The sequence below is a fragment of the Cotesia glomerata genome, linkage group LG7, assembly GCF_020080835.1.
Source record: "Cotesia glomerata isolate CgM1 linkage group LG7, MPM_Cglom_v2.3, whole genome shotgun sequence".
In the NCBI taxonomy this organism is placed as follows: Eukaryota; Metazoa; Arthropoda; class Insecta; order Hymenoptera; family Braconidae; genus Cotesia; species Cotesia glomerata.
Window position 1 is genome coordinate 14,500,823 of NC_058164.1, and position 11,818 is coordinate 14,512,640.

At 30.1% G+C, this 11,818-nt stretch overlaps 1 protein-coding gene across 1 annotated transcript; it reads left to right on the forward strand.

Moving 5' to 3' along the window:
• The first annotated feature begins 8,807 nt into the window (after positions 1–8,807).
• Positions 8,808–9,744, forward strand: LOC123269650. Its single transcript, XM_044735483.1, has 2 exons — positions 8,808–9,192; positions 9,290–9,744. Exons 1-2 carry the CDS (start codon positions 8,808–8,810, stop codon positions 9,742–9,744), a joined length of 840 nt encoding a protein of 279 aa, XP_044591418.1.
• The last annotated feature ends 2,074 nt before the right edge of the window (positions 9,745–11,818 follow it).

Here is an 11,818-nt window from a genome sequence, read left to right on the forward strand (position 1 = left end):
TAATGCATATCTATTCGTACACTGAGAAACACCACCTCTGACACCTTTTTCAATGAATAGCATCATTTCCGAATCAGTTAATAATTCCAACTCAACACCAGTATACTTTAACATTGCATCAAAAGCTAGCCCTGGTACTGTATAGTAGTGTAAAGGATCTAAACGATAAGTTTTTAAACAATTACTTCTAAAGTTTTCAAATATATCAACCAATAAAAGAACATCAGTTTTAAGATATAAATCAGAATACTCTCCTAATGTTTTTATATTAAATTCTTTCCAGATTAATTGAGCGAATGCGTAATTTTTTTTGGTTACATTACTGTTGGATAATTTCGAATAAAAATGCTTCCTCTCAGGTAATTTTGTATCATTGAGTTTATCTATCGATGTTATATATTCATACGGGAATACTCCCTTTCTAATGACTAATCTAAATTTTTCAAGATCATTATAATGAAGTTGTGTTATCTTTTTATCATCTTCTTTTAAGTTCGATGCTAATTTGTCTAGACTAGAGGCCATAAATTTAAATGAGTCTATGAATCTTAGATTAACACATGTTTTTTCAACATACTTAGTAAAAGCAATATAACGATCTTTGTTGATTAGTAATAATTCAAGTGTACCTTTGAAATTTTTAACTAAAGATTTTATTATAAAATGAGAGTCATAACCAGACATATTATGAAAAACTACCGGTATTGTATGAGATTTTTTATAATTTAAATTACACGATAAATGAGCAGGTCCTCTGTAATATCCCGTAAAATGATTATGATCGTAACATTTGTCTTGAGAATTTATAATTTTTTTTTCGCAAATATAACAAATATTTGCCTGTTTATGTTCTTCTAATTGTTGTTTAGTCAAAGGTTTCATAGGTATTGGATTTTTTAAATATGAATCTACTTCAATAGCAAAATTTTTAAGTTTACCCACAAACCAGTCAATGCAATTTTCTGAACGATTAATTTCAAATCTCGATAATTTATTATCATAATTACAAAAGCGGTACAATGCAATGCTATGAGGAATATGAATATCTGTATCATCATCGGTAGGTGTCAGTGTACATTCTAGATCTGCATAAATAACAAATGGTACAGTATCCTGTCTTTGAAAATTTAAAAATTTAAAAATTTTATTTTCCTCCGTTGGAAATACCATGTGAACTTTATTAATTTTGAAACAATCTTTTCTATGACGTTCAAAAGATTCTCTTATTTTAAAATTATTTAAGCACCGATCACAGAAGAAATGTTGTTTGCGTGATTTTGTAACACTACTTCTTACTAAAGCTGATAAATTATTAATTAATGCAAAATGATAAAACGGTTTATAATTATCATAATCATCGCTCTTCATATTTAAATTTATATTAGTTTGTATTATTAAAAGATGAATAGTTTTTACATTAGAATTTAATACAGATCCCTTACATATTCTAAACCAAAATTTATAAATTAATGAACAATTCAGTTTTTGGTAAGACTATGGAGAATGTTAGAAAATATAAAGATGTTAGAATAGTCACACGATGGTCTGGTAGATATGGTGCATCTGATATGATTTGCAAACCAAATTTTCATAGTCTTACAGTTTTTGATAAAAGTATGATAATTATTCAAATGAATGTTGTAAAAGTGAAATTTAATAAACCAATCTATGTAGGTTTTTGTATTTTAGACATGTCAAAAACTTATATATATGACTTTCACTATAATTATGTAAAGAAAAATTTCAAAAATGAGGATTCTAAATTAATGTACACAGATACAGATAGCCTAATTTATCACTTTACAGTACCTAATATATATGAAATCATCAAACGTGATATTACAAAGTTTGATACCTCCGACTATCCACTTAATAATATCTACAATATACCGTTAGTTAATAAAAAAGTATTAGGTTTAATGAAAGATGAAAACAATGGAAAAATTATGTCAGAATTTGTAGGGCTTAGGGCAAAACTTTATTGTTTTAAAATATATAATGCTGAGGAAGATGATAAGATTAAGATGCGTGCAAAAGGTGTTAAAAATTCAACTTTGCGAACTATCACGTTTGATGATTATAAAAAATGTCTAATGGATCATATAAATGTAAATAAAGATCAGTATATTATAAGAAGTGAGATGCATGAAGTTAAAACGATGCTCCAAAAAGAAAAATTAGCTTTAAGTTGGGGAGACGATAAACGTCAATTACTCGAAAATAGTACAGATACTTTACCATGGGGTCATGAAATATCAAGCTGTAATGAATCTTTAATATGTAAAAAAACAGTTAAAAGACCAAGATTATTATAAACTAAGATTTAGGTAATAAGAAAAAAATAAAATGTTTTGTAATTAGATATAGATGTTGGAAATAAAAAAATTTTTTTTTCGGTAAATTTTTCATGTATATTTTTCTTTTCTTTTTTTTTAAGACCACATATAAGTACATTTTTTTAACATAAATTTAATTGGATTAAATTATATTTCATTCTTCATTATAAAGGTTTAATAAGAAATTCAAACTTGTGAAAAACTGTTCCCAAATATTTTAAGTGAAGTTCTCCTATTGCAGCCAATTCTATCAGCGAAGTTAACTGGTCTTCATCATCAATAAGATGTCGGTTGGTTCGATATGGAAAATAGATTGTGAACTCGTTTTCCAATGTTCCCAAAATTTTTGGTCCAAATTTTGTTTTCACTTTCTTGATTTCAGTGATTTGATAAATCTTTTCCAGTTGCAGTTCTTCAAACTTTTTAGTTGGTAAAAAGTTTGGTAAGTTGTTGATTTTATTGATAGCACTCAAATCCATTTTTGAATTATTAAGCTAAGAAATTAATAGAAAAATAGTTAATAATAATAGTAGAAATTAATTATAAAATAGAGTAATGAAATAAATGACTTACTTGATTTTCTGTAGAGCCCACAATTTTAAATATTTTTAACAAAAGACACAAGTTTTTTTTAAACTGAACGACTGATTGAAGCAACTGGATTGAAGTAACTGCAAGCAGAGGACTGAAATTTGGAGGCAAGTAAGTATAACTCCCCACCAACGATCCCCACCCAACGATGACAACGCCAAAAACAGTTTTAAACTTGTCGGATGACGTAAAAACATGACGTAATCGAGAGAGAGGAGAGGATAAAAAACGTTAAAATTCACGATGACGACGCGAAAATTTTTTCACCTCAAACAATCGATCAACAAATCGATGATAATCTCAAAAAACTTTTAACCCACATCGATAAAACAGAACATCATTCGGTATCAAACCGACTGTCAATACCCCCAATCGATAACATAGATCACTACTTATTGCATAAATTACAATTTATGAACTTCTCTGATTCATCAATAGATTGGATTAACTCTTACTTAACTCAAAGAAGACAGTCGGTCTATTTCAATAGCCATGAGTCATCTTGGAAGGATATTATAAATGGCGTACCTCAGGGTAGTGTGCTTGGACCCTTACTCTTTTCTTTATATATTTCTGATCTTGCGAAACGGTTAAAATGTAAATATTTATTTTATGCAGACGATCTAATTATATATGCTTCATGTTGCCCATCGCAAATTAATGAATATGTTGCTATGTTGAATAATGAGATAGAAAAAATTGTTGATTGGTGCAATTTAAATTGCTTGAAATTGAATGCTACAAAAACTAGTGCTATTATACTAGGAAGTAGGCAGAGAGTTAGCAGTAATTTTTGTAAAAGTGCCCAAAATATAATTGTCAGTAATCATGTGATTCCATATGTACAATCAGTTAAATACTTGGGTTTGATAATTGATAATACTCTATCGTGGGAGAATCAAGTTGTAAGCGTATGTATTCGTGCGATGAAAACGCTAGCGCAACTAAAAATTAATAATGAAATTTTTAATGAACAGTTACGCATAAAATTGGTTACGACCTTGATTTTTCCCATCTTCGATTACTGCTGTGCTGCTTATACAAACATCTCAGGCAAATTACAGCATAGATTGCAGCGTAAAATAAACTCATGTATAAGATATATTTTTAAAATTTCGAGATTTGAGCACACTACTCCGTATTATAAAAAATTAGGCTGGTTAAAACTTGATGTTAGAAGAGATTATTTCATAGCTTGTTTATTTTACAAAGAAAATAAGTTAAATTACTGTCAATTATTTAAATCGAATTTAGAATTTCTGCCGATTGTGCTAAGGAGAGGTGACGTCAGGAATGATTATCTACGTCTGCCAAGAAGTAATTGTGCAATTTATGAAAACTCTTTCCTAATTCATGGTATAAAAGTTTGGAACTCGTTACCGGCCGAAATTACATTAATTGACAATTTCGAACAATTTTAACAGGCTTGCTATGACTTCTTCTTACAATAAATGTTAATGTTATTATTTCTCTGTTAATATGTTATTATTTTAAGAATTAATATGTTCTTACTTTTAATAATTTAATATCAAATATTTAAATTGTATTAAAAACACTGTATCAAATGTATACATGTAAATGATAAAATTTATGTATTGTTGATGGTCCTGAAGGAGCTTAGAACTCTAGGATCAAATAAATTTTTCTATCTATCTATCTATCTACTTATCAAACTGTCGATAAAACTTTACCCCAACTCGATAAGCAGGGCGACTTCAATACCAACATCGAAAGTTCACCACCAGAGCGGCCTAAGTATCGAACTTTCTCGCATATACTCATACTACAAGTCATTTTAATATATATAAAATTCATCATTACATCAAATAAGTGCATATCACATCAACACCACAGCTAATACACGCTATCAGCTGTGCTGTTGGGGTGGTAGCATTTTGACCTCAAAAATGACGGTAAAAATCAATCAACAAATCGATAATCATCCCGCAGCAGATAAAACAGATCCCCATCGATCACCAAATCGATAATAAACCCAGTCGGTCAAATTCAATCACCAAATCGATGACAACCCCACAGTCGGTAACAGGTAAAACAGAGCTAAAACATCCGTCGATAAGGCAGAAATGCACCGTCGGTAATGCAGGAATCTACTTTATCGGGGGTCAGAACCGGCCTTGTATATCTACTGCGGCTCAACCAGACCTAGGCATTCCATCCGGAAGTCTCAAAGGGTTAGACCAACGTCTCACATCAAACGAAACCGGGTGACTTATAGTCCCGCTCCTCGGTAACGCTGATTTACCCACATACTCTGCAGCCTCAAAACCCAAAACTTAAAATTCGAAACTCAAAACTCAAAATTCAAAACTCAAAATAACTCAATAAAAACCTTAAATGACTCAACCTCAATATTTTCCAAAACTTTACTCTAAAACTGACTCTAATCTCAAAATTCTCAAAATCTCAACTGTAATTGTAACTCTAAATTCACACTAAAACTGTAGCTCCTCGTTACTCGGCATCTACACTCGGACTCTACTCACTAAAGACTCGCTAAGAACTCACTGAAGGTTCGCTAAAGACTCACTTTTAATCCTCTCAATTATTTTCTATAAAATTTTGGCCTTGGAATATCGACTTAAAATCACAAAAAATCCGTTGGCGCTAGTGACGTTCATTTTAAATAGACACCGGTCAAAAAAATAACGTCAAAATATATATATATATATATATATATATATATATATATATATATATATATATATATATATATATATATATATTATATATATTAGGGTGTGCCAAAAAAATCAACTAATTTTTTTTTTCAAAAAGTTCTTGAAATTTCGTTAGAAGATACCACAATAAAAATTCAGTTAAAATTTGAGTTCTTAATATTAATATTTAGAGGTCGCGAACTGAATTTTTCTATTTTTCGTTTAATTAACACGGAAAAAAAATTTCCAGAAAGTTTGGATTTTTATTTCTCTTGATTGAACCAACTTCATCGAACGAACAATCAATATTTTTATAGGAAATTGAACGCTTAATAAAAAAGGTCTCTTCTGGTATCATTTTTTGATAAATTCAATCCTCCGAAAGTTATTCGAGGTTAAAATTAAGCTTATTGCAAAATTGCACCGGCATACGAAAAAAAAAAGTTGTTTGTACTTTCGACCGGACCCACCTACCGACATGTTTTTCGACCCGCTGAATCCAAATTTGGAGTCTGTTTGACCCAGTCACCGTCTAGATTTGAGTAAAATTCAAAAAACCCAAAAAAAGGCAAACGCAGTCACGATGAAAAAATTTTTATGGACCCGGAGCAAGTATGATTTTTATGTACTTCAATTCACTGAATCTGAATCTAAATGTTAATTCGCCCGTTGAGCCGTTAACATTCAAAAAAAATTGCGAAAAACCGAAAAAAATTTCAATAAATCAAAAAAAATCGAAATTATCGATGAAAAAAATTTTTTGGATTCAGATTGAGTATGAATTAGAATCTGAAGTTTTTTTTACGCCAGTAACGTTTCAAAATTTTTAAAAATCAAAAAAATCGGGAAAATTGCAGTTGTAAATATAAGAAATAATTTATTAAACACGATTATTAATGACTTGGGTGTATTTTCGTGGATGGAATATGATCTTAGAATTTAAAAATTGATAAGTTTTTAAAATTTCTAGAAAATAGCATGTAAGGAGAAGGTATAAAACCATATTTACGAATTTCAAACAGTCGTTTGTTTGTATCGAACTCTTTTATCTTAAAATGACCTACGTAGTGTGTTCCTTTTACGTTTTCTGTATTCGTCTGGTACTTCTCTTATTAGCATGCAGCAAAAATCTGTCAGTGGTCGACGTGAGAATCCATAAAGTGTACACTAATAAAAAAATTGACTTGACTCAAGAGCCAAACTCTAGAACCAATTCCATTTTGAAGAAAAATATTTTCTTGAGTCAAGAGTATAAATTCTTGACTCAAAAAAATTTTCTTAGACCAAGAATAATTTCTTAGCTTAAGAATTTATTCTCTCGACTCAAGAATATCATTTTCTTCAAAATAGTATTCTTGGTTCAAGAGTTTGGCTCTTAAGTCAAGTCAATTTTTTTATCAGTGTAGTTTGGGGTTCATTAAGCGACCCAAATTTTTGCAATTTGTCACCTATTCTTCTACTAACGTCCTGTAGTTTTCGCATTTTTTATTTCCTAAAAAGTTTTGAGACACATTTTTGAAACTAACCCAAGCTACTCTCCGTCTCGTTCATTTTTCCTATAAAATTTACATCCTGAAATAGAGTTCGAATTTTGGGTCCATTAAAATTCCTTACGATCGCTTGTGTCTGCAACCAGGGCACCTCCTACTGGAGAGTATACTACCCTTGTAGGAAAAAAATTATCTACAACGGGGCCTGTCTTGCCCAGACTCGGCCGAACAATACTGGCCCACGACTGGACCACTACTCAACTGACAAGTCTTGGTTTGCCAGTCTTGGACCAAGACCCAGCCAATATTCAAGTGACAAGTCTTGGTTTACTACTCTTGGACTAAGACCCAGCCAATGTCTATGTAACGAGTCTTGGTTTGCCAGCCTTGATTCAAGAGTTAACCAATATTTAATTAACAAGGCTTCATATAAAAAAAAAAAGTTAGCTTGAATCAAGTGAAAAATTCTTTAATCAAGTTGAAATTATTTAAACCAAGAAAAATTTCTTGATTTAATAATTTTTTTACTTAAGAAGGTTCGAGCGAATCTAATGTAAAAAATAATTTCCAATTTTGAGCTTTGAAATTAAGTATACGTATAAATAAATACGTAATTTATCTAATCCCAAAATTTTAAAAAGATTCACAGTTTAGTTACTTACAAGGGGAGGATACGACCTTGGGGAAACGAATTTGGATAATCTTTGACGCAGTGATAGTACACCATGTGGGTATACTACCTCTGAAATACTAAAGTGCAATACTCAAAAATGGCTGAGAAAAACGCACTCAAAGTTTACTTTTTACTCAGCACTATAATATATTAATAGGTAAATAATTGATACATTAAATTATTCTTTAATAAAATATTTTTTTATTTTCAACTTCATTTCTATAAATTATCTACGGTGTATATCATGAGATATTTGTAATTCATGAATAATTCTTATAACTCTCATATTCATTATAAGTTTAACTGAAAAATATATACCTGCGCCAGACAATAAGAAGGGTCGAATATGGTATGAGGGTACAATAATTCTTGTCCTCGAGTTATTGTAAACTGTACATCGATTCGAGCTCTGTTGGCCCACCGGAAGAATAGTCATGTTGTTGTCCTTGAACCTATGTTAGTCTCACTACTTTTTCAGAAGCTTGACTATAGCAGTTAGTTTCTGAATTTCGACACGAACAGACGTATTTGTGCAGTGAAATTTACTTTAAAAATTGTTTTATAATTTATAAAATGTCATCAAGCGAAGCCAGTTCTTCTCATGGAGATGAAAACACTCCTGATACATCCTTACATAGTGATTTATCGAAGCAACGGCTAAAAGATGGAGTAGTGTATTATGAAGGTTTACTTCTTGAAAGTGATTTAATTGCAAAAACATCTTCTGACACTCTATCTGAAGATGCTATGTTGATTGGTAGAGAATTATATGATAATACGTTAGATATGTTAAATAAAAAGAAGTTCGTAAGCGATCAAGAATTGATTCATTTTCAAGAAGAATGCCCAGACGGAAATTTTGAAGCAGTAGAAGATAATTCAGTTGATGACTATGTTCCAGATGAAAAAAAAAAAAAAACAAAAAATGATGGATTATATTCCTCTGGAATATAAAATTAAAGTTTTAAACATAGCAAAAGCTCACCCTTCATGGAAACTAGAGACATTACAAAAAAATGGATGTAGTCATTTGAAGAGAATGGATCATTTGAAAGTATGGGAAAAAGATGTTGAACATGGTGGAAGTAAATTTGATAAATATCATGTGATTGATTCTTGGACGTATGACCGCTTCGTCGAGGCAAGACAAAATTATCAACAAGTGACTACACGAAATTTGCAGCAATGGGCTTTAGCTGCAGCCAGCCAGTTTCCTAATCTTCAATTTACAGCGTCCGACCCATGGGTAAAAAAATTTAAACAAAGACACAACATTCGTCAACGCAAAATTACAAAATTTGTAACAGACAAAGAAGTTCACACCATGCCAGAAATTATCGCCTCTGCAGAAATGTTTCGCATTCAAACAAAACAATTGATATCTAACTTCGATAGTGACTTCGTTATTAATACAGATCAAACAGGTATATAAATTTTCGAACGGTAAACTAATTATTTTTTATTCCATTATTAAATTTAATCGAAGTTAATCATTAGATTTTTTAAAATTCATATTTTCAGGATGTCAATACCAATCAATGTTTAATAGGACACTGACGGAAAAAGGAAGCAAAACAGTGTTTGCAAAAGTACAAGACATGACCAAGGTGTCACACTCATATACTGCACAATATAGCATAACATTATCTGGAAAATTACTACCACATGTTTTTATTTGTTTGCAAGAGCCTACAGGTGATTTTGGGCCAAGAATAAAGAAAAACGTAGAAGAATATTTAAAAAAATACAAAAATGTTATTGTCACATCATCAAAATCAGGAAAACTGACAACTACTCTCTATAAAAATTTTCTAGAGAAATGTTTAATGCCATATGTTCAAAAAAATAAATTTCTTTTAATTATTGACTCGTGGACAGGACAAGTGAAGCCAGAATTATATGATGAAATATTTCAGGATGATAAAAAAATGCCTACATGCACATTTAAAGTTATACCTCCAAAATGTACTCCGTAGGTTCAACCATGTGATGTCTATTTCTATAGACAAGTGAAAAATTTTATCAAACGATTGCAAAGTACCGCTGAACTTCTAGACAAGAATTATGAAATTCATTCCCGAGAGGATTGCATAAAAATTCATTCGATTATTCATCACCAATTGTCAGCGCCAATATTTCGAGGCATGATGGAATATGCCTGGTTCGCCAGCGGGCTTTGTGACACAAGAAATTTTTTTACTAATGTCAATGATGGGTGTTTCTCATTAGACCGTTTAAAAATACCGTGTCATTGTAAAAAAGCAGCATTTATTTGTTGTTCTTGGTGTAGAAAAACTTTTTGTTTTGAATGTTTTTATCATAAGTATCACTCAGGATCATGTAATAATATCTCATAATACGTAATTATAAAATATTGCTTTAATTAATTAAAAAAATGTATAATTTTCCATTTAATTTTCGACTTATTATTTGTTTGTACCACTGCAGATAATTTATAGAAATGAAGTTTAAAATTGAAAAATTTTTTATTAAAGAATAATTTAATGTATCAATTATTTACCTATTAATATATTATAGTGCTGGGTAAACTTTGAGTGCGTTTTTCTCAGCCATTTTTGAGTATTGCACTTTAGTATTTCAGAGGTAGTATACCCACATAGTGTACTACCACTACGTCAAAGATTATCAAAATCGGTTTCCCCAAGGTCGTATCCTCCCCTTGTTAGATATTAAATTTTAAAAATTAGATATTTTATCTCCTTATACACGGGCTCTTATGGCGGACAAACTTTTGTCGAGGCTTTAATTATTTTTTTCAATATTAACCTCCCAACTTTAACTGATAAAAAACTATACACAAGAAACTTGGATTATTGAAAAATATAAAAACAATTTAATAATAATATATTACCGATATAATTTTTGAAATATTTAAAGTCAAATTTTATGTTTGTAATTGGTTTATTGTCAGCCATTTATTCGAATAAAGATTTGACAACATCGCGTCAACAGCTGAGAAAAAACAAAAGGATAGAAATATAGTTACAGAGAGAGAAATGTTTAACTCACACACTCATCCACGTCTCTGTTATGGGTATAATCAAACGCGCTATTGCCAAATCTGTTTATTTATTCCGTCAAGTAATAAATACAAAAGTCATTTTATTACTTTACTTTATTAAATAAGTAAAAATCATCAATTATTAAATTTTTAAAGTTATTTGAAATTAAAATAAAGAATTTTGACGAATATTGGGAAGACTAAAATTAAAAAAAAATTTTAACATTATTTTGACTCTTAAGGGGGGAAATACGTGAACAGGCTTAAGACGATTCAATTTTTTTTTTTTTTTATAAATCGCTTGTAAAACTATTCAAAAATATAGATTGAAAATTTAAAGTCAAAATTTCCATTCGTTCAAAAGTTATAAGCGATTTATTAATTACTTTAATACTATTTTACATTAACTTTTTCTGTCACTTTTTTTTCAAACGCGTTTTTCTCGAAACGAGTTTTTTCAAAACTGTGTGCAGTCTAGCTCAAAGAATTTTAAACCAATCATCTTGCGATATGGCTTATAATTTTCTTTATACAATTACCTTGAATATGAACCTCAATCGAAAGCGATATTTTTATTTAAACTATTTTTTTTTAATAGACAATGTATGAAAAAGTGATAAAAAATCACGACTTAATTTTACAGCCCTGTAAAAAATGGAAATTTTTACTTTTTTTTTGTGGAATTGAGGTTCATATGGAAGATACACATATAAATGAAGTAATTTTTCTGTGCCATTGATTTCAAATAAAAATTGTGGCTTCCATACTGCACACAGATTGCTAAATCGGATGACAACCTACGATGTGTATCAGCTGATATCTCCGCTATTTGTTAACTTATATTATTGTTTAATACGAAAAAATACTCATAAATATATGTATAAAATAACCTGATAGTTTCAATAAATAATATTAATTTCTTATACCTTAAAAAAATTAATGAAAATCAGCATGAAAACGGCCTTCTACACGTATTTCCCCCCTTAATTAGTTACGCTCGAACTTCCTTAAATCAAGGAGATGAAGTT